The sequence below is a fragment of the Narcine bancroftii genome, chromosome 6, assembly GCF_036971445.1.
Source record: "Narcine bancroftii isolate sNarBan1 chromosome 6, sNarBan1.hap1, whole genome shotgun sequence".
Lineage (NCBI taxonomy): Eukaryota > Metazoa > Chordata > Chondrichthyes > Torpediniformes > Narcinidae > Narcine > Narcine bancroftii.
Window position 1 is genome coordinate 40,927,383 of NC_091474.1, and position 24,596 is coordinate 40,951,978.

The 24,596-nt window shown below is 43.3% G+C and overlaps 1 protein-coding gene across 1 annotated transcript in view; it reads right to left on the bottom strand.

Annotated features, from left to right (window-relative positions):
- Positions 1-8,965: 8,965 nt before the first annotated feature.
- rtf2 (replication termination factor 2) overlaps positions 8,966-24,596 on the bottom strand; it is an 85,398-nt gene continuing 69,767 nt past the window's right edge. The window contains exons 8-9 of the mRNA XM_069884749.1: positions 22,600-22,689; positions 8,966-9,487 (exon numbers count right to left, since the gene is read on the bottom strand). Coding sequence (XP_069740850.1) covers positions 9,306-9,487; positions 22,600-22,689 — 272 coding nt within the window. The 3' untranslated portion in view covers positions 8,966-9,305. The remainder of the gene's footprint in view (positions 9,488-22,599; positions 22,690-24,596) is intronic.

Consider the following 24,596-nt stretch of genomic DNA (forward strand, 5'->3'; position numbering starts at 1 on the left):
GTTGCTCGGACTCTGGCTGTTCTTCCTTCTTGACAAGGGGTGTTCCCACCCCTCGGAGAGTCTAAACTTCAGCAGCAGGACCACAAGCTTATATACCCCAAAAACAATTAATCATGCGCCCACTCCTTCTAATATTTGTCAGTCAAAATCAAAACTGAACATTATATTCTACAATTTAGAAGATTAATCATTATGGAACCAGGATGTTATGATTTCCTGGTTTATCTCGTAGATACAAAGACTTATTAAAACTTCTCGAGCAAGACAGGTTGTGACCAATTCGTCAATTTCAGAGTGTTGCATTTGACAACTGCTTTCCCTGGGCCTCACAGTGGAATTCCATTTCAAAGTGTATCTTCAGATAAGTCCCCATGGCTGAGTTTAATTACATCTGCTAGTTCTGAAAGTAAGGTGACCTGTGTGTGGACCCAGTGTCATCAGTTCCACATAAGCAAAAAGCATCTGGGTACATGGTTTTAATCCTCCATTACATTCCACCCCTTGGTCACAATCTGTCATTTGCGAGGCCTAACCAGTATTTGAGTACAGAGGGAGCGAAAAAAGAGAAATCAAAGGAACAATTACAAAGATAAGCAATGACGCGAGCAACCAACGGAGGATAGTGTGGCCCACTCCCCCAAATGTAGCAGTTAGCCATGAGAAAGGATTCCAACCAAGCCTCAAATTATCCTTGTTGGCCACAATACCCAGATACTGGAGCTCACGAACAGATTTTGAAACATGCTGAACAATAACATTTATATAAGCTGCACTTGAGGCTGGTGACCGAGGACTTCCTTGGTGTAATGCATCGGACCGTGTTTCTCACGGGGAACTCCCTCGGAACGTCCTCGACATTACAAATTCAATTGCTGGCATCAAAGCAGCTGTTAAGCCAGATCACCAGGAGTGTAAAATGGAGAACCTGGAACAAAGAAGCCTGACACATGTCACTCACGATACCGCAAGCGTTCAGTGTTTAAGCAGACTAAATCATCCTGTCCCTCAATAGCTACCCATCGAGTGTTACCCTGGGCAGGTGTCACTATTTCTCCTTTAACAGGAGGGCCACTACCTGGTGGTGCCACCCATACCTTTTGTCCAACATTCTCTAGTTCGGGGATGGGGGGCAATGACTGTTTTTCCTCTGGAATAGGCTGTAATTCAGGAGCGTGAAGAAGTCGGTGGAAAGGTGTACCTCCTTTTAAAGGGCGATGATTCAAATTGTCGACTGCCTGCTGCAGCACATGGCACCATCCCTTCTGGGTCCCCAGTGATGTTAACAAACGAATTTGTTCCTTCAGTAAGCCGTTCATTCGTTCAACTAACCCAGCAGCCTGTGGGTAATAAGGAATATGGTGAACCCATAAGATACCATTGTCATTTGCCCAATCACAGATTGCTTTCCCGGAGAAGTGCGAGCCGTTATCAGAGTGAATCTCCTCTGGAACATCATAACGATAAATCAAATGGTTTAGTCCTTGGATAATGCTAGCTTGGTCAGCCGTCTTGGTGGGAAAAGCAAAAACAGGCCCGAAAAGGTGTCAACCATTACTAGGACGTAATGTTTACCCATACAGTCTAGCATGGGGCCTATGTAATCAATTTGCCAGACCGCAGCTGAGTGAGCACCCCGTTTTATTCGGCCATGCGTACCAGGTGGAACGGTATGGAACTTCACAAGCTGACATTCTGGGCATGTACGTACGACCATGCGGACATCATCCTGATGGACGGATAAAGCATGTGTTTGGGCCCACATAGCTGATCCCTTCTCCCCCAAATGACCACTCTGTTCATGTGCCCATCGAGCCAGGGGGACGGTATCAGCACGGCTGATAATGGCAAGCTGATCTGCTACTGCATTATGTTGAGCCATGTTAGTCGCCATATTGGTATGGGCATCAACGTAATAAACGGTTATCTCACGATGGTGGGAAGCATCCCACAACAGCTGCCACAACTCTTTGCCCCATACTGGGCGGTCATGTATCATCCAGTTGTTCTTTTGCCAATCAGGCATCCATACTACAAGTCCATTAGCCACAGCCCAGGAATCAGTAAACAGGCGAAGAGGGTGATCATGGGGATCTAGTGGTAAAGTGACTGCCTTCAACTCAGCATACTGACTGGAGCCACCATCCCCCTCCTCCGATAAGTGAGTTCCTGACCTGGGATGGTAAGCCACCTGTTCGTGTATGCGGCCCACCCCTTCAGGCCCTCTGGTCGCACGACTCTGAATATACCACTTCCATTTAACAATAGAAGACTGCTGAGCCCTCCTGATCTTTAGATTAGCATCATTAGCCAGGACCCAATTCGTGATAGGAAGTGCAGGTCGCAAATGAACATCTGCATCGCCTGTCATTCTTTCAGTCTCTAGCAGGGCCCAGTAACAGGCTAGTAACTGTTGTTCAAAAACAGAATAACGAGTGGTAGCCTCGGGCATGGTATGTGACCAGAATCCCAGTGGGACTCGGCGACCCTCTTGTTTCTGCCAGAGGCTCCAGGAGGCCACATCATCAATATAATGGTGAATTGAGAGGGAAGGCGATACTGGAAGGTGGGTGAAGGTATACTGGCGCCCATTCCAGGTAAAGGCGAACTGATCCTGTGAGTCCTCAGCTATAAGAATACTGAAGAAGGCATTAGCGAGATCAATGACAGCATACCATGTTCCTGAGTTCCCAGTAGCAAGATTTTCAATAAGGGTGACAATGTCCGGAACTGCTGAGGCAAGTGGTGGGGCCTGTTTGTTCAAAAATCGATAATCAACTGTCATTCTCCAGGAGCCGTCCGGCTTCTGGACCGGCCAAACAGGGCTATTAAAGGGCGACGTTGCAAGCCTCACTACCCCTTCTTCTTGCAAAGCATCAATGGTGGCACTAATCTCTTCTTGCCCCCTAGGGAGACGATATTGTGGAATGCACACTGGTTTCATGGGGGGTGGCACCATTACAGGATCCCACTTAGCCTGACCCACTACTAGTTTTTTTGTAATAGTCCGAATTCCAAATGCAAATCCCCCTTGGCTAGTATTAAGGGCTGTACCGGCCAACATATTAATACCCAGGATACACTCGTCAGTAGCAGCCACAAGGGCATGTAACCAGATAGGGGAAGGGCTATCACCCACCGTGGCACGGACTTTTATTTCCTTTGCCAGGGTGACTGCCCCTCCCAACCCCTCTATTCGAAAGGTCAGTCCAGTCCAGAGGTCGGGGTTACCCGGAATCACCGAGTGCTCCACACCAGTATCGACCAAGGCCAAATATTGGTGGTCATTACCCCCACCCCAATAGATTGTTAACAGTATATAGGGCCGTGGGTCCCCGTGTATCCGCTATATCTCAATGGTGTAGACACGGGAGCCCTGCCCACACCTTCATGCTTTAGTAGGGTTCGGGGGCTTCCAGGCCCACATGCCACTATTATCCATTAGAGCCTTATTAACCATTTGTTGTACCTCATCACGGGTAACTGCAGCAGGAAAAGCCTGCTCGATAGAAGCAGCAGGGGGAGCAAAGGGCACAACTGGACCAGGAGGACTCAGCAGCTGGGGATGATGTTCCCCTGCCTTCCTCTTATAAAGGGCATAATGGACTGCGGTAGGTTTCCCATCAATATCACTTTTAGGTACGCCTAACTTTAACAAGGTTAGAAAAAGGTCCTTTCTTGACGGCCCTTTATTAGCAGCAGTCCCTCTCTTTTCATCCTGCTTGTCTGATTTAACCTGGGTTGTACGTGAGTGGATTTTACCTCCTAGTTCTAATTCTCGAAGCCCAGATAAGGCATGCACCGCCTCAGACACAGGGTGCCCAATTAGTGGACTAGTTACGGACAGAACCAGCCCCCGTATAGTAGGTTGGGCGGAACGAACCAATCTGGTATGCATTCCGGCCGTGAATATCTCTTCATCAGGGCTCCCCCCGTGTACCCGCAGCCTCAAACGCCCTGCATACAAGGCAAAGGCCAGGGCCTGCTGACGAATTACTGCTATACCCTCCTCTGGGGTTCTCCAATTGTTTTACAAATGTAAATCCCAATCTATTCGTGATGGGTATACTCGTAGCAGGGCATCCCCTAGAGTAGTAAGTAAGTAATTCATCACTCTCCCTCTACCCCGCAGCTCAGCAGTGACTCTGATATCAGTAGACAATGTTCCTAATCCCAACAATTCCTCAGGGGTTAAAAATACATTACCCCCTCCTTGTTCCCAGACACGCAGGAGCCAGGCTGCCAGAGTTTCTCCTGCCTTTTGCCTAAATCGATCTCCAATGGCAGCCAGCTCTTTTACAGAGAAGTCACGTATCATTGACTGTTTCCGACCCCTGTTCGCACTTTGGCCCACAGGGTCCTCCACCCAGTCTAGGGGAGGAGGCCGAGGCCATCCTGTAGAGGGAGTAGGCCATAGAGCATAAGCAGGGGTTTGGGTATTTTCCCCTGGGTCCACTTGAGAGACCGGGGTATCTATCCCTTCAACCTCTACCCTTACATCATCTCCCCTTCTGTCTGTTAGGGAAGTCTGCTGCCTTATGGGGTGGGCGTGAACAGCAGGGGGAGAGGGTAGTATGTTAGACACATGCTGAGGAGTACCTGCATCATTACCATGGTCATCATTCCAGATATTCCCATCCCAATCCTCAATTACATCAGGATCTTCGCCATTCATTATCATGGCACGAATACGATATGGATCGGGTTCTACTCCTTGCCTTTCCTTATCTGCACAGAGCTGCTGCCGGAGTTTAATATTACGGCAGACAGTTTGAACATGCTTATCTTCCAATTCTTTGGCTTTGTCCTGACTGGTGCGAACAATTTCACTCATCATGGAGCAGCGTTGTCGCATGGCTTCTAGCTCCTCCTCTAATTGCTTTCTCTTGCGCTGAGATTCTACTTCTCTTTGAACTGATTCTGCTTCACGCTGAACGGAGTGGCGTAAGGCTGTGGCCAGCAACCAAAAACCATCCGTCAGCGTCCCCTTTTTATCAGGAAATCTTTTTTCTCGAAGGAGAGTGGCAACCCGCTCTCCCAGAGGTGCTCTTGATGAATCTAACTTCTCATCCCAACTAATGGGTGGTCCCAACAAAGCCAGGGTATTGGCCAACATGCCAAACTCATCGTCTTTGGAAGTCCATCCAGGAATCAAGAACTGCTCAGGGCTCACCTCTTTCTTTCGGCGAAACATCTTGAGACCAACCCTGCTCGCAGCGCCAATTGTCTTGGGTAAACTTATACCTCTCATTTTGTTCATTTTAGATTGGTCACAGTGTTTGAGCTACCGAAAGAAAATAGACCCACACACCGAGAGCAGTTCAGTTTATACAAAAGTTTATTACTAATTGAAAAGCTGATTTCACACTACAATATGCAAGCCCTTTCCAACTATACTTATCAACGCTTGGACTGGTCCCAACTGCCAAAGCGAGGCAACGACTGCACACTTGTAGTAGGTTGTCAGGGCGCCAATAGCAGCTTCTCCACCTCCCCCGACCGGGACGTTGCTCGGACTCTGGCTGTTCTTCCTTCTTGACAAGGGGTGTTCCCACCCCTCGGAGAGTCTAAACTTCAGCAGCAGGACCACAGGCTTATATACCCCAAAAACAATTAATCATGCGCCTACTCCTTCTAATATTTGTCAGTCAAAATCAAAACTGAACATTACATTCTACAATTTAGAAGATTAATTATTATGGAACCAGGATGTTATGATTTCCTGGTTTATCTCGTAGATACAAAGACTTATTAAAACTTCTCGAGCAAGACAGGTTGTGACCAATTCGTCAATTTCAGAGTGTTGCATTTGACAACTGCTTTCCCTGGGCCTCACAGTGGAATTCCATTTCAAAGTGTATCTTCAGATAAGTCCCCATGGCTGAGTTTAATTACATCTGCTAGTTCTGAAAGTAAGGTGACCTGTGTGTGGACCCAGTGTCGTCAGTTCCACATAAGCAAAAAGCATCTGGGTACATGGTTTTAATCCTCCATTACAGTCACCTCACTAAAACTCCAAAAAAAAAACTGATGTCCCAACCACAGAGTCTATATTTGGGAAGCGATTGGCCTTCCTTCCCACCCCTGCTGGCTCCAGAGACTCCAAGCTCCTCTTTGCCATTCCCAGTCTTCGACCTTCCTCTCAGCTACTCTGGGCTGTCTGATCTACCTTTCAGTCAATGGAGGGGGATGCCATCTGTGTATCCAATTCCACACCCATTCATTCCTGCAATAAGTTGGAACATTACTGCATTGTTCCGTTAACACCCCCCCCCCCCCCCACCCCAACCACGGCCCCAAAGCCTGTCTCTTTTGCTCCAAATTTTGAAAGTCCATGTTTGTTTTAGGTCGGCCTGAAGTTTTAGCTTTTAATGATTGGCTGAGTCTCATTTTCAACCAGGACTTTATTTCTCTAATTGGTTCTACCTTTCTAGTGCCAAAACTTTAACTGAGCAGATAAACCATCTTAGTTGGCCTCACTTCTCTTTTACTTCTGAATTACAAGAGCTCCTAGTTCTGTTGGTTCCTCCCAGTGCCCTGTGTACCTTGTATCTGTCTGGCTCCAAAGAATACTAAACTTCCCATAAGAACAATTGTTCCAGCACATTGAAGTGCGCAACATCCATTTTTTACAGGTCCTTCCTGTGGCCACTATTCCCAATCCCTCAACCATTTCATCTGTATCTTACTGTTCAACCAAATGTACATAGAGCAACTCAGAGATGACAACTCACAACAAAACTAAAACATGTAGCTCTAGAACCCCCAGTGTATCAAGATAAAGTTGGTTTTGCTGTCCATCTCAAAACTCTATTTATAGTCATTAAATGACTGCTTGACTCCACCACCAAAGTCCACACCAGATACCTCCACCACAAACATCAGATAGAAGAAAATTGGTTTGCAGAATAACTTTAAAACAAAATTTGCTTAGTGTTTTTTAATCTTTTCTACGAAATCAGAAACTCTTGAGCTGGTGAGTTACTTAGCTCTGGATTTCTGGTTTTCCTATTTGTTACCATAACTTTGCCCTTTCTCTCCATCTTCTCACTTGTTCCTCTGTTTAGTTTTCCCTGGCCCCAGTCAAGGGCACTTATCTGAACTCTATATTTAATTTTACTTCTGATATTACTTAAACTGAAGTAGGCAGATCATATTGGTTTGGAGTGAGAGAAGCACATTTTCCCATCCTCTGTCTAAACCCACAGCCTGATGAGTACCTTACTCCCTCCACCTCGCTCATTCCAAAGGTTTGGAACAGTTTCTGACCCACTCTGCTTCTCTCAGACTTCTCATAAACCGATGCCTCAAACCTAAGCATAGCTCCTACAAGAACAGAAACACCTATGTATGGAAGTAGCAGTTAATTTTGCAATAGATGCCAACCACAATTTATACATAATCAGTGTGATCAGGAAAGAAGTGCAGCCTCACACCTCAATAATCCCGGTTTGACCCCAAAGCCCTGTGATCATGTTTCTTCCAGGAGCTCCATTATCATCCTACACCACAAATATGTGCATGGGGTTGGTCTGGAAGTTAGAAACAGCTCAACCTCTAGTATTGAGATGGGTGTAATCAGGATGGGCATGACAGGTTACCAAGAGAGGAGAGACCCAGCACAAAGCCAAAAGCTAAATGACTTCCAACCTCAGGAGAAAATGTGAAGGCAGATTCCAATTAAAGACACGATTCCCAACCAGATATCCAGTATAGGTGGGGGGGGGGGCTCTTGGTTCCTTATGCTGGGCTGAGAGCCTCCATTTTATACCAACATGACCAAGCTCGCTGAAGAAAACAGGCCCTTAATCAATGCCAAATTCAACAGGAGATGGATCAAGCAGAGGTTTTATTAATTGTCTTTTTTTTTTCCAGAAAATTTATTTTGCAAATTCTTTTCCAACTTTCCAATGTCTTGTTCCAACTGGTTTGTCTCTTTCATATATTTCTTTATTTTAGCTGAATAACTTATTATTTATCCCCTTAAATATGCATCCCATATAATAAATTTAACATCTACAGAATTAGTTTCTAAAAACAATTAAATTGGTTTTCTTATAAAATCACAAAAATCCACTCTTTTCAGCAACACAAGGTGAATCTTCTTTCTCAGAAATTTAACAAACCAATAAAAGTGGACCGAATATCTCTTCAACATTGTAATTATATCTGCCTCCACCACCTCCTCTGGGCCCTCATTCAATATATCCTTTAACCTTTCTTCCGTTATCTTAAACCTGTGCCCTCTAGTTCCAGGACCCCTCCCCCCCCACCCAACCCTAAATAAACAGACCATCCACTCAAGCTAAGCTCCTTCTTACTTTACAAATCTCTGTAAGATCGCCTCTCAGACTCCTACATTCTGGTAAGAATAAACCCAGACTACCCAATCTTTCTTTACATTGACTGCCTTCCATTCCAGGCAACCTCTCATCAAATCTCTCTGCTTCAAATGCTACCACATCCTTCTTGATGTGCGGTGACCAAAGCAATAAATGTTACTCTAAGTGCAGCTTCATTAATGCTTTGCAAATTGAACAATGCATCAATACCTTTCTGATTAATTTGACAAGACGATAGAGAAGCAAACAATTATTTTTAAACCACCTCTGAATTTCATTCCCCTTAAACATTTACCTTGAATTTGGTGGCATTTGAAATATTTATTAGCAGCATGGTTCCTCTCTCAAATACTATTAGTACAGTTCAAGCTACCGCAAAAAAAAACGCAGAAAATTAATGGGTAAAAATGATAGAAGTTTAAAATTGGTGCGCCTCACTATTAGTTTGCCAATCACGCAACACACAATCTCAAGCAACCGGAGGATTCACTTATCTGTCATTTACCAATCCCCAAAGGTGCTGGATACCAAGGGTTTTGCTGTCTGAATTTTGGAAGGAAAAAGTACATTTCTTGCTGGAAATAGGATTGGTTGCTGTAGAATGAAAAAGAGATAGTCAAGGAACATATGGTGAAATTTTTAATTAATTAAATTTTAATTAAACAGAAAGAGGTGTCAATATAGATCCACACAAAGATATTCCATTAAACAATAGATTAGATATTCATTATCTGGTGCAGCTTACTGAACATAAATTCACCGCCAAATAGCAAGCAAATGCTGATCATGTAGGTGGCATAAACTTTTAATAAAATAATACAATTGGTTAATATCCTACATAAGGCTCTACAAACAAGTTATTGTTTCTTTGTGTAAAAGGACTTTTTCCAAACATGAATAGCTTTACCCCAATTTTAAGATAGTTAGAGAAAGGCAAAAAAATATTCCTGAGCATTGCTGCCTGGCTCAGTAGTAATATGCTGTATGTGTGATCCAGTTCGGCTTCTGTTCTTTGGAGCGTTTAGCTGAGCTGTGGGATGTGAAGATGGATTTGTAAGCCTCAGATTTTCCCCTAATTTCTGTGTAAGATCGTTTACACACTTTCCCTGAAGATGTGGATGTTGAAGATGATGACAACTGTCCATTTTCTAGGAGAAAGCAAATAGAGGAACCATTAGTTGCTCTTGTTGCCTGATTGCTTTTGTCCTTCACTGTATCACAGGACACTGCTTAGAAGAGGTGAATTAACGCATCATTTGGGTTTGGCTGTGAAAGTTTCTCTACCTCTTCCATCTGTGAAATTTTTTTGGTAATTCAGTAAAAAAAGAACACCCCTTTATCCAGAATTAAGTAACTGACAGAAAAAAATTACAGAAAATAAACAAGTTTAAAAAAAAATTAAAGTTTAAAACTGGTACCCCCTTGCAGTCAGTTTGCCAATTCACGCAACATGCAATCTCAAGCAACCGGCAAATTCCCATAGTTGCTCAATACTGTGGGTTTTGCTGTACTTTAATTATTGAGATGGAGAACAAAATATGACAAGTATTGAGATTCGCAATGATTAACAGCATCAACATGTGAAAATATGGCTCATATTTTATAAATCACAGAAGAGAATGACATGAATACCATGGAAAAAAGGCCAAAACATAAATCATGGCATTTTGATCTGAAGGGCACATGGGAATGCACCTGTCAATATGCGCACAGAAGGCGGCCACGGTTATGAGCTTTCAAGATGATCTGTCAAAAGACACTTGCTGAACTGGATTTAATCATTACCCAATGCTTTCCACTCTGAACAGAACAAGGGAAAATGATGATAAAATTAAACCATAGACAGCAGGCAAAATTTTTATCATAAATGGTAATGAAAATGGAGCCTTCTTCTCATAACTTTCCCCAACCCCTCCCTATTAACTCCTCCCGCCGCCACAAATGATGCAGATGCTGAGGGGCAAAGGTCCAAGACTGAATCACCTTGTTATGGTATCAAGAAACATGGACCACTGACAAGTTCAGCACAAACAGATGTCAAATCTAATCAAGTGTTATTTATATACAGTGCATCCGAAATTGGATTCTCTGAAATCTTCAGTTATCCAAATTTTTTAAAAAATTTTCAGATAAATGAGAATATCTGAAACAAATCAGAAATCCTCATTTATCCAAAATATTTTTGGAGCCGAACTGACAGGGGACCTCGGGCTCCCGGCGCTGTCAGCAGCGGACCTCGGGCTCCCGGCGCCGTCAGCAGCAGGAATCTCGGGCTCCCGGCATGAGCAGGGCCTCATGGTCAGTGATCAGCGGTGGCCAGCATTTTTTTTTTGGTGAGAATTAAAAACATTAATGCTTAAAAAGCCTGACCTTGCTGTTGTTTAAACACTGTTACAAATGATTTGCTGTTGCTACTGGGCTGTTTTTAAAAAAAAATGACCAGTTCTCCTAAAAAAAACATTTATCTGAAATAGGCCCGGTCCCGACCATTTCAGATAATAGGAGTTGTACTGTATTAAAAACAAAATGTCAGAGAAACCTGGAGACCCTGGGAGGAAAAGCAATTAATGTTTCAACCTACAAATCTTCGTAATTTCTTTTTAAAGAGTAACACATTTTAATGAATCAGTGACAGCAGGGTGTGAGATATCCAAACGTGGGTGTGTGTAAGGAATGGTTAGGGAAAATTAATTCAGTAATCAGTTTCTGGAGGGCTAATGTACACACAAGGATAGAAAAACAGCAGTTGTGGAACTTTGTTGGCACTTGTTGATTTTCCAGAATATTGTATGTTATTCCCATTAATACCACAATACAATTTTAATGAGCATTTTTAAAATGTTACACAGTAACAATACATCTTTCAGTGAATCAGGTAAGCTTAAATGGAGCACGAGAAATGGGGTCCCATTTAGGCAGATTCTGAGGATTGGGATTTCCTAACAGGAAGTAGAGGTAGGCAAGCAAGTGGCTGAAGGCTTTATCAAGGGTAGACGGGAAATATGGAGTAGAGGCTGCAATCAGATCGGACATGAGTTTATAAAATGGAGGAGGTAGTTCCAAGGGCCAAGTGGTTCCACTTCTGCTCTTTCAATTGTAGTACAAAACAGAAGCCATTAAATACCACACATTTGACAATTTTTTCACTGACTTCTTGGATGTGCCTGCAAAACTTCAACTAAAGCAAACCTCAAAACATATTAAGATATTCAACCATAATACTTCACACCTTCAATCTTTTACCAGTACTGTAGCCTAAAGCTGCTTTGTCCATTCACTTTATTAATAAACTTGGCAGATACCCTGAGCAAGTAGGTGAGAACTCAGCTGTTCGCATTGTGCAGAGTTAAAACACCGCTCTCATTCACCGATTCCTGCATGAAGCTCCCTATTCTCTTTGGAAGCTTACTGGGGGAAACAGAGGATTTCAGTTTGTGCCAAGGCCTCATGTCTGTTTCTAATCACTCCTTTATACGTTTCCCCCTACTCAAAGAGTTAGGGGGCCTCACAAATGATGAATCAAGATACAAATCTGGAATTAAATATAATCTTCAATCAACTTCAGTACTGAAGTGGGGATTAAAAAGACTGGATTGTTATTTTCTGCAATAGGTGAATGTTAAGAACTATGTGAGGTAGAAGCTCGAGGAGTGGCACAATGATATTCAAGTCAAATAAAGCAGGACCTTGTCTCGATACTGCAGAGTATTTCAATATTCAGTTTTTTTTATCTCAGACTTCTAGTACCTGCAGTTTTTGACTTTCAAAAGCCATTTCTAACTTATCAACCTGCAAAGTAAACCAAATCAAACTCTTTAAAAAAAAATCAGTTTGGTCTGTTCATGAATTTGCATTATTTTTAATCAAATCTAATCAGTTGAGGATACTAATTGTTTGGTGTTAGCAAGCGACATTTAGTGTTTATGGTCACAGAAATGCAGCATAGATACAGACTCTGGCTTCATGTCTACACCAATGAATGCTACATTAACTTTCTCCCAACATTCTCATCAACTCCCCCAGTTTACAGTGACTAGTTAATGTCACAATCCATACATCTTTGGAATTTGGGAGGACACTGGAGCATCCAGAGGAAACCTATGCAGTCACAGGAAAAACATGCAAATGTAGCAGTACACTTGGAGAGAGTGCACAGAACCAGTGCTAACAGCTCCTGTCTTGTGACAGCTAGACACAACAGCCTCCTATTTACTAGCAACTAGCCACTACAGCCACGAGGCATAGTGACTCAGCAGCACCCGAAGAAGCCCTAACCTACTCAGCATGGCTACGCCATGAGGTCATTAGCACTTCAGATGTCATGATGCCAGGTCACATGTTGTGTGTCTATATCAAGTCTGATAACACTGTAATAAACGCTTCTCTCTTCACCGGCTGACAACTTCAGCTGTGGTCTCATTCTTCAACACGATGGCGTCTGAGCACAAACATCATCCGTCACATTGGTGACCCCCAATGGGTCTAGCCGGTAGCTAGACAGACAAGTTCAATAGCAACATGCCAACGAGCCAACCATAAATAATGGACAAGCCCAACACCCAAGTTCAAATTAATTTGCTACAGCAACACGCCAATGAGCCAGCAGTGAATAACGGACATGCTCAACAGGCACTTGCAAGTTCAAGCTCAAATCACTTGCAGCTTGCTTGCAGTAATGCTCCAATGAGCCAGGAACGAATGACAGACTGCCTGACCCAGCTGAACCTACTTTTGCACTGCTCCAGTCGACTGTAGCTACGAATGACTGCAAATCAATCCGTGTCACATCATAGTTCAGCAAATAAATTATCAGGAGGCCAGTCACTCTTCCCTCCACAGTCAACTGAACGAACTGCAAGGAGTGTCGTAGAAGGTAACCATTTGAAAGTTTGAAATACTGTTTTACAACGTACTCACTCACTTCGGTGACTCGGAGTAGGCCAAGCTGTTGTCTTGTGTGCCTCATGAACAGCACGACAAGACTGGCCAACGAGTTGCAAGGTCAGCAACATTTTAAACTGTCTATAGACATCGAAGGCTGCGTGTTTTTGCTCGACACAGCATAGCATTAAAGCCTCAATTTTTCCAGAATGTTACCGCACCCTGCACTCCATTATGCTCACTCATTATGCTCAAGTGATCAACAGATGCACAGACATTTAAAACTTGCCTATTCAAACTTGCATCTCAGCAGCTGTGACCAGAGGGAACATCCTCCATGTTTCACCAGCCTCCTCCAATGAAGACAACTTGACCCGGGAACGACCAGAAACCCCTCCTCGAGAGAAGCCCACGATTCGGGGTCAACCACTTAGTCCCCTGAGGCAAGATCACACAAGCCAGGGGGCAGCCACCCACCCTCCCATAGAAGATTGTGACCCAGATATTAACCTGCAAACTACAGCATATTTAAAAAATCCACCTGTCCTTGATGCTGCTGAGGCCTTTTCCTGCCGACCAGGCAGATAGTACAGTTTTTTCAGTCCCAGTGCAGCCACATTCAGTACAACATTGCCTGTTGTTGATGCTACTGAGGCCTTTTCCTGCTGACCAGGCAGACGGTACAGGGTTTACAGTCCCAGTGCAGCCACATTCAGTACAACATTGCCTGTTGTTGATGCTACTGAGGCCTTTTCCTGCTGACCAGGCAGACGGTACAGGGTTTACAGTCCCAGTGCAGCACAGCTCAGCATAGCACAGCTTACCGGCCAGCCGGCATACTTCCAGCAGCAATGGATAGTCACTCTGCAGAGCGCCACCTACCAACTCTTGTGTGTCATTGCAGACTTCAGCTGCTACTTGACTTTCTATCATTAACTCTTTCCTACCAGTCTGAGATTAGCACCATAGACTCTCACAATTACCAACAGTTTTGGTAATGCATCTCAAATGTTTGATACTGTTTTGGATTTCTCATGTGCCTCAACTGTAATTATCTGTAATCAACTCTGACTTTTTGCAACTGTCTGTGATTACCTTTTTCATATGTTAAGTGTCTCAAATGATTCCTACTGTATTTATTGGTGTTGTCAAGAATTGTTTTCAACTTGATTGAGCCCTGTTGGATGTATGGTACACATCACTTCCTCCCCCAGCAGCTATCATACACGATGCCCCGGCACGGCACCACAAATGGCAAGTAGGTTTCACTCTCCCTGCTCAGTTCTACGGCAGAACGTCCACACTAATTTGGAACTGCTGAGCCAGTTGGTCATTTACCACTGGTTCTGGGGGGAGCTATGTAGCAGTATGCTTGGAGGGAGTGGGCAGAACCAGCACTAACAGCTTCCATCTTGTGACAGCTAGACACAACAGCTACTGGCAACTAGCCACTACAGCCACGAGGCATAGTGACTCAGCAGCACCTATAGGTCTACTGAGAAGCCCTGGCCTACTCAATGTAGCTATGTCATGAGGTCATTAGCACTTCAGATGTCATGATGCCAGGTCACATATTGTGTGTCTATATCAAACCTGATAACACTGCAATAAACGCTTCTCTCTTCGCTGCCTGACAACTTCGGGTGTGGTCTTGTTATTCAACATGATGGCGTCTGAGAACAAACATCATCGGCCAAACGAACTCCATGCAGACAACACCCAAGGATAGGATTCAACTCAGGTCTGGGACAATGAACCCAGTTATCTGGCCCAATGGCTGAGCAGCAAGCAACATTTTTTGATGATCATATTCATGGGAAATTACATGTTCCATTGCTTATCATTCCCTTGAAATGTCTTTGAGAGTACTTATAATCCATTAAAAGAAATCTCCATGCAAAGTGTTTTCCCAGAAGCAGAGCCGAAGCAAAGAATCAGGGGTAAAAAATGTTTACTTTGTGGCGTGTTGTGAGCGAGTGCAGCGAAGAGACTGAGGCAACTGGCTGTGAGCTTCAGTATCACAAATGTTTTAATTTGAAACTCACACTGTAGCATTTAAGTCCCATCTCCACCCCGCCCCTAATGTCCCTGTGCTAGCGTCCTGATGACGCAAGCACATACGTGACCTTCCAGTCTGGACCAGAAGAGACAGTTGTATGATGCCATCCTTGCTGTGGTGCCCTGCTGACCAAGTGGGGCCAGTTCGCCGCTACAAGAATGTGTGCCGCCACACAATCCCCTCCGGCACTGATGATCTTGGGATGTGTCTCAGGAGAGGCGTGCTGTTTCGATGGTGACCTCTATACACTGATAGGGGAACCTATACTGGCTGGGATAAGTCCACATGCCCTGGTTTTAAATGGTTCAGCATCAATAACTCCTCTTTTCCCCCAATGTCAAGAGTGAACGATAAAGCATTTCTGTGTTTCACACTGTACGGGCCCTCATATGGTCTTTGGAGGTGAGTCCTATGCGTGCCCCTGTGCATAAACATGTACCCACAGGAAGACAAGTCTGGGGGGTAGTTCCAGGGCAGTTGGCCATGTCGCGTTGGCAGGGGTGGTGCAATAGAGCCCAGTTTGTCCCGCAGCTTCTCAAAGATGACGGCTGTGCCGGCACTGTGCTTGGTTGCTGGAGGGAGGAATTGTCCAGGTAGCAGACTAGTTCAGCCGAAGAGCTCCCAAGGTTGTCCTTAGGTGCTGTGCGAATGCCCAGAAGAACCCAGGGAAGCTCGTCCACCCAGTTGGGCTTATTGAGGCCTGCCATCAACATTGATTTGAGATGGCAGTGGAAATGCTCAACTAATCCATTGGCTTGAGGGTGGTAAGCTGTGGTTTGGTGCAGCTGAGTGCCCAGGAGTCTGGAGAGATGTGACCACAGGGCGGAGATGAATTGTGCTCCCCAGTTGGTCGTAACATCTGCTGGGACTCCAAAGTGGGAAACTTGGGTGGTGAGGAAAGCCCTGACACATGTCTCTGTGGAGATTTCTGGGATGGATATGGCCTCTGGCCAGCGAGTGAATCTGCCCATCACTGTGAATAAGTAATGGGATCCCCGAAGGACAGGCAGGGATCTTACTATGTCAAGATAGACACGTTGGAACCTTTGAGTTGGGGCGTTGAAGTGTTGGAGTTGGTGTGTCACTGGACCTTGGATGTCTGGCCGTCCACGCAAGTTTTTGTCCACTCTGTGACCTGTTTACCCAGGCTGTGCCAAAGAAATTTCGCGGATACTAGCCGCACTGTCATGCTGATGGAGGGGTGCGATAAACTGTGGATTAAGTTGAAAACTGTTCTCCTCCACAGGGCAGGGATGAAGGGGCAGGGCTGGCCAGTGGAAAGGTCGCAGAGGAGCGTGGTGCTGTCGGCGTCCAGTGGGAGGTCTTGGAGCTGCAACCCCATTATTGCCGTTTTGGAGCTGAGTGCCCCGGGGTCATTCTGTTGTGCCTGAGTCAGATCATGGTAGTCAATGCCCTGTGACACAGTATTGACTGCAGGCCTGGAAAGTGCGTCAGCAACCACATTGTGCTTTCCGGACAGGTGTCAGATAGCAGTGAATTCAGAGACGTAGGATAAGTGTCTCTGTTGTCAGGCTGACCACAGGTTGGAGGACTTTGCAAAGGCAAATGTAAGAGGCTTGTGGTCAATGTAGACAGTGAAAAGGTACCTTTCCAAGAAGTAACGGAAGTGACATGGCCAGGTAGAGGGCGAGTAGTTCTCTGTCATATGCGCTGTGCTTCAACTCAGGCAGCCACAGGTGTTGACTGAAGAAGGTGAGGGATTGCCATGAGTTATCAACAAACTGTTCCAGGACAGCGCCCACTGCCATGTTGGACGCATTGACGGTGAAGGCTATTGGTACATCCATCTGTGGATGTACAAGCGTTGTAGTGTGGGACAGAGCTTCTTTAATCTGTTTGAACGCATTGTGTGCCTCCTCTGTCCATTCAAGCTCCTTCGATGAGCCCGACATTAATGTGAAGAGGAGGCACATAATCTTGGCTGATGCAGGGATGAATCTGTTGTAGAAATTCACCATGTCCATGAATTCCTGAAGGCCCTTCAGTGTCATTGGTCTGGAAATCTGCCGGATAGCATTGACTTTGTCTGGTAAAGGGGTGGCGCCGGCTGGGGTGATCTTGTGGCCTAGAAAGTCTATTTCCATGAGGCCAAACTGGCACTTCTCTGGCCGAACTGTGCAAGGTGAGTGAACAGCTGGCGGAGGTGCATCATGTGTTCTGCAGGCGAGCTGCAGGCTACCAGGATGTCATTGAGGTAGATGAAAAGGAAAGTCTCTCTCCCAACCATGTCCATGAGGCGCTGAAAGGTCTGTGCCACATTTTTCAAACCAAACGGCATGCGTAGGAACACGAACAAGCCGAACGGGGTGATGATCGCAGTCTTTTGGATGTCATCTGATGGTATCCCCGGACAAGGTTGACTTTGGATAAAAGCTTTGCGCCATCAAGATTCGCTGTGAAATCCTGGATATGGGGAATTGGGTAGTGGTCCAGTGTCGTCATGTTGTTGAGATGTCTGTAATCACTGCAGAGACTCCAGCTACCACTGGACTAAGTGGAAGGGAGGCCCATGGATTATCGGAACAACGGATGATGCCCAGCTCCTCCATGCACCTTGGCAAGGTTGAGTTTGTCTGGGACCATGCGGCGGGCATGTAAATGCAATAGTGGACCAGTGGTAGCAATAGGTGTTGGATGCCATGTTTGGGCATGGCTGCCATGAACTGAGGGCACAGAATGGAGGGTAAGTTTGCCAGGAGGTGGCTGTACTGGCTGTGTTTGGTCTCCACAGAAGCGAACTGGGTGGATGGTTTGTTTGACCTGCCAAGTGGCACCGTGTGGAAAGTCTAAGAGAGTGCTAGTCATCTGCCCTGGAGGTTGACGAGTAGGGAGTGGGTCCAGAGGAAATGTGCACTGAGCATGACTTTGTCCAGTGAAGCGAGGGTGAAGTTCCATTGGAACGTGCTGTCGCCAAAACGCACAGGAATCCAGCTTTTTCCAAAGGTTTGGATAACAGTGTTATTGGCAGCCCAAAGGGATCTCATGCGTGTCTTGAGCGCCATAGGGGATATGACACTAATCTTCACTGTGTTAACGAGGAACTTACGGCCTGAGATTCTGTCCCAGACATGGAGAAGGCTATTTGGTCAGCCAGCCACCGCAGCAACTAATGGCAGCTGGCCACGTCGTTTCCCAGGAACGAACATGGCTGCAACATCTGTAGGTGGACGCCCCCCAACGTTAGTGATAGAAACACCATTTGGATCAGGCCTATCCGTCCTCTGACTAGGTGGGACCTGACCACGTGGTGGACTGGACTTGGGCGTTGTCCTCAGAGGCGGCCATGAAACACAGTTGATGGAGTCCAAGGCTTCATCTTTTGAACCTTGCGTGGGTTGCTGAAGTCCGCATCAGCCAAGAAGAGCCTAATATCCTTGGGAGTCTGCTTGAGGAAGGCCTGCTCAATTGTGAGGCAGGGCTTGTGCCCTTCAGCACCTACAGCTGCTTGTTCCATTGTTTTGAGTCTTCAGGATGTGGAGACTCGACGGGGTCACCAGTGTAGTGTGTTGTGAGTGAGTGCAGTGAAGAGACTGAGACTACAGGCTGTGAATCTCACGCTGCAGCCTTTAAGTCCCGTCTCCATTCTGTCCTTAGCGACCCGGTGCTTGCACCCTGATGACGCAATCGTGTGAGCGACGCCATTCTTGCTGCGTCTGTCCCGCCGACCACGCATCACCGTTTCGCTGTTAAAAGAATGTACGTCACCACAACTTTAATAATTTCTTTCAATAAAAAAAGTTTTTGACAAGATTTTTTTTTTAAATTATGAAAACCCTAATGTTAAAGGTGTTATAAAAATACAAAGCCCTCTGACACTTGTAGGCACAGCCTAGAATTAATATTTACTTTTGTTTACATTCACGATGGTTTGACCTTCTGTATGGACATCTACAAGCACTGTTCCCTCTAAGCTGTGCACGTTCACATGTTTTACCACCAGCGCACAAAAGTTGTTACCTGGTACCTAAAATAATGTAGTAATTAATAATTAGACATTGAAAATAATCTCTCAGCTAACTAGTTAGTCAGTTTTTCAAATATCACATTTGCGGGGGCGAGGCAAGATGGCGTAAGGATCCGACATGCCTTCCAGTCCTCTCCTGACTCTATCTTATTGTTTTGTCTATAAATGCCCGTTAAAATTCTTTAAAAGTTTAGATAACTTCAGTGCTGTTAATTTAACTTATGATGGTACAATTGGTGGAAAAAAGCAAAAAAAAACGACAACTGATTATCAAAAAACTACATTTTCCAAAAGTTCAAGTTTTGGAGCCTACCTACAGGAAAGACACCGGGACTCAGCCTGAAATGGATCCCAGGAGAGAGGTACAGCTTTCGGATGTAGAGATCAATGTTACATCGGTAGAGCCCTCTAAAGAGGGCGCCAAACAGCCTTTAGAACAAAGAGTTACTCAGGTTCGCACATGTGCAGTAACATCTGACGGCAATGTTATGAATGAACCACTTGTAGTAACATCAGTTGAAGTACCGGCTGGGGAAAGGCATTTGTCAACTGTAGCAGTGGCACTGCAAACTGCATCTCTTGAGATAAAAGAACCTATACAACTTGATGTACTGGGAGAAATTATGGACTGGGGAAAATCCCGGCCAGCGTCCTCCAGTCACTGCTGGAAAGGCTGTGGCTGGGGTTTCCACACGCAGCTATACTACAAGGAAGGCAACCAGAATGAACGAAGCAACAGAAGACCCTTTGGTTATGCAGAAGAAGCAGGAATCTGTTGAGCCAGAATCTCTTCCAATTGAAAAGATTCTTGTGAATCTTGAATCTAAATTATCTTATACAATGCAGGGATTATCTAAGATTATGACTGAACTTGGTACTAGGTTTAATACTCTGAAGGAAATAAATTCTCAACAGATGGCTGAGTTTGGAGCTTTTAAGCTTGAAGTGAGAGATAAATTTAATTCGTGTGAAGAAGATATAGACGAAATATGAGATCAAGTTTCAGATATGACCAAAATGGTCGAAGATTTACAAACTCAAAATAAAAATTTGGTGAAAAAGATTGATTATTTGGAAAACCAATCCAGACGGAACAATATAAAGATTATTGGTTTGCCGGAAGGAATGGAGGGACCAGACCCAAGAAAATTTTTTACTGAATGGATTCCACAGGTGCTGGGTCAAGAACATTTCCCGGAAGGTATAATACTGGAACGTGCTCATAGAGCCTTGCGTAGAAGACCTATTTCAGGTCAAAGTCCAAGACCTGTTTTGGTTCGTTGCTTGAATTATTACAACAGAGAAATAATTTTACGAGTGGCTATTAGAAATGCACAACAGAGAAAATCACCCTTGATGATTCAAAATAATCGAGTTTTCTTCTATGCGGATTTGAGTCAAGAAGTTATGTTCCAACGACGGGAATTCAACTCTGCTAAAGAGTTGTTGTGGAAGAAAGGTTATAAGGCAACCTTTAGATATCCAGCTGTTTTGAAGGTTTTTCAAGATGGTTACCAACCAAAGTTCTTTGATTCTCCAAAGGAAGCTATAGCATTTGCTCAAGAGCCGCCAATTACTCAGTTTCAACAGAGACATAGTCCGCCGCGATCTTTAAGGAGACAAGAGATGGAAGAAAAGAGCCGTGCTCCAAGAAGGAATGGTTGTAATGGTGACTTGGCAGTTGGAGCTGATTAAAAGAAGAGTTGTTCTTTTTTTTCTAATGTTTTTGTTAAAAAAAAGGAATATTGAATAATGATGATGTTAGTTTAAGATGAAGTGAGAGTTGGGGGAGAGAACTGGATAGGCACTATTTCCTGAAAGTCATCTGCTACGTGTGAGTTATCTCACACCCATTTTTTTTTGGGAGTTACCGCATTGTGCGGTTTAGACAGGAGGGGGTATTTTTAACCTCCTACCCGTTTTTTTTTTTCCTTTTTTTTGTATTATTAGATTAAAGAGTGAAGGGTTTTTTTTGTGTTTAAAAAAAAAGCATAAGAAAGTATTTGATTGTTTAAAAAACTAAAAATTGATGTGGTTTTTTTTGTAAAGTTTATCCAGTAGATAAGGAATATTTGAAATTTAAATGTGAATGGGATGGATAAGTTTTTTTTTATATTTTTTCTTTAACTTTAAGGTGAAAGGAGTGGTAATTCTGGTGTATATTATTTTGCTATTTTAGTTATAGAATGAAGGGAATAATGGTGAAAGTTATAAATTGAATTGTACAATTCTTAATGAGGCTTGAATTTTGTTTGTGGTTTATGCTCCATTTGTTGAAGATATAGATTTCGTTGTAGATGTGCTTTTATTATTTGTATATCTGAATTTTAACATAATGATTGGGGATATTTAAATGTGGTATTGGAGCTTTTATTGGATAATTATTCAAGAGTAAAAGGGAAAAAATGGTGGAAGAGTACTAAAATTGAATTGTACAATGCTTAATGAGGTTTGAATTTTGTTTTAAGATGGTGGTTTATGTGACTAATATGATGATAGATGTGAAGTTAGTTGATATTTGGTGAAGGTTTATCTCTATAGAGAAAGTTTTTTTTTCACCTTTTTTTTCCTCATGCTACAATTTTTTTTAAATAATTGATTATTGTTTAAGAATTTTTGATAGACAATGTTACTAACTTTAATTTTTTATATTAAGTTTGAGTTAAATATGTTTCATCTTAACTCTGTTAAATATATGCATTTAAGTTTGATTTAAGTATGTTTTTTAAGTCTGATATCTTAGTATTAATTACTTCTCTTTTTGTTAGTATTTTAATCGGTTATGTTTTTGTTTTTTTTGTAAGTGGGTTTTTTTCTCACATATATTATTAACTTTATTAATTTTTCACTTTATTTTGGGGGGAAAGGGGGGGTTGGACTAATTTGAGTTGGGTTATTAATGTGTAATAATTATTGGGGAGGGTATAGTTTATTTAGATTACTGATACTGTATTGTAATTTTATTATTTTATTCTTAATTTTTTAAATGTAATCCTATATGTTATTCATGTTATAAAATCTTAAATAAAGTTTAAAAAAAAAATCACATTTGCACATCACTAATTTATGTCACCTCACCAATTTATGTCACCTCACCTTTCCTGTTCCGGTCTGTACAGATGCAGCACAGCTGCAGCCATGTTTGGGGACAGATTTCATATCATACGTAGAATACAATCATATATTAAAACATGCCCATACAGTTTTATTAGCCATGAGAAATAGGCTGAATTTGATGTTAGAGTGCTGAATTATTAAAGTTAAAAATACAATGTATCTGAAAGTACCTCCTGCAAATCAACTTCTTTCCATGTCATTTGACATACTGAACTAACCTGCAGCACTGGTACTCGATAAAGTACTCTTCGTCTTGTCAATAGTATTTGCTTTCTCCTCGTGTTTCTGACTTGATGGTCCTGAAATTTCTGCAAAATGAAAAAATGTGAGAATCTGTACAACTTGGATTCTGCATTCAGGTTGTATTTTCAAGCAACATCTCCTGATGTGCACACAGTACTGCAACAAGGCACTCCTGTTTAACTTTTATTTGTTCTGGAGAAATGGCATTACATAAAATGTCTTCTATACAACCTCAGGTAACCAGAATATTTATTTGTATTCCACCCCGGAGCTTCTACAGGTGTTCAAGTTTATCATCCTCTGACTGTTCATGCATAACCTGACAAAACAGTGTTTCTCCTGACCACAGTGCACAAATACACATAATATACAGCAATAATCATCACATATATACACATACAATTTAAAATAATTATAAATTGTTTGGGATGATTTATTCAGTCGCAGGATACTGTTCATCAATCTCACAGCCTGTGCGAAAAACTCATTTCCCAGCCTGGCAGTCTGATTTTGATCATCCTGTACCCCCATCATCTCCATCCAAGGGATCACATCAAGTGGGTTAGGATGTCACACCAATGTCTGAGTATCAATCTTTCTCAGTGGGCATTTCTCAAAGCCATTTAAGAGCGAGAAGCCTGCATGAATTTCTCTTCCATAGGCCAGCACACACCATGTTGGCAAACCAGTCGTGACCTCAGGTGACATCAAACTCTGTAGAATATGGGAAAGTGTAGCTGGAACCACATATAGTTCTCAGTGTTAAATGGGAAGTTCCCTTATCCAAATAACCACAAGTGTGGATGAACATTTAACTGTCAAACTCGCTAACACCATTGTTCCCAGCACTGGTTTTATTTTGATATCCCCTTCCTCAGTTCACTGCAAGAGTAAACAAGGCTGATCCAGCAAGGAACTCAATGTCTATCTGCATGTAGTTCCTCTAAATACAATAGAGACAACTCTATTGAAGACTGGGCCATAGAAAGTGCAAATTAAAAAAAATGAGAGGAGTTGGGCAGAGAATGGATGGCATAGTCAGAAAAGAAGGCACAGTGGGCAAGCAGGCATTATTAAACCTACAACCACACCACATCAAGCCACAAGTGGTACTGAATAACCAAATAATCATGGATTATCAGTATTGATAATACTGCAAACAGAAAAAATACTTTGGCTTAGATGTAGCTACACAAAATAGGAGTAGGTAATGGGAGATAGGGAGAAGTAGTGCACAAGGTGAAATGGGGAGGGCAGTGGGATAAGGAATGGGGAGGGCAAAGAAACAGGAGCATTGAACACCCAGCACAGCACGTTAAGGATCATCACTGAGCAGAAAGTAGATTAGCCACATAGATTCGATGGCTTTGAAAATAGTTTGAGGCCAGGTATGGTGTATCAAGTGATTCACCTCCAGCACATACAAGGCAGGAACCTAATGGAACAATTTCTACTTGCCTAGATCAGGGTAGCTCCAACAACTCAAGAAACAGCACTCATTTAGGACAAATCAGCACATTTGAATGAAATCTGTTGCCCTAAATATTCATTCATTCCCTCCCACCACAAGATAGAATGTATATAGAAACATCACCCTTCCAAGATACATGTCATCCTGACTTGCAAGTACACAAATGCTATTTTACTGCAGTCTAATTCCTGGGAACACCTTCACTGGAAAGACTGCAGAAGTTCAGCACACCCTTCTCAAAAGCAATTATGGGTGTTGGCACTTGCTAGCCTTGTCAAAGATACCCATGGTCTTGTAGACAGTGAGATCCAAGGAACATCAATGATATGAAGATTATTTATCTATTTCTCAGAGGAAATTGAATGAGAGAACTTCACTTTAAGAATACCAATCTTCAACATCCACCTGCATCTTTCCAACAGGGAAAAAAAAACAATTTTAGTAACTAATCACAATTTACAGTAATTTCAAAAATGCAACATTGGACTGCCAATCCAAAAT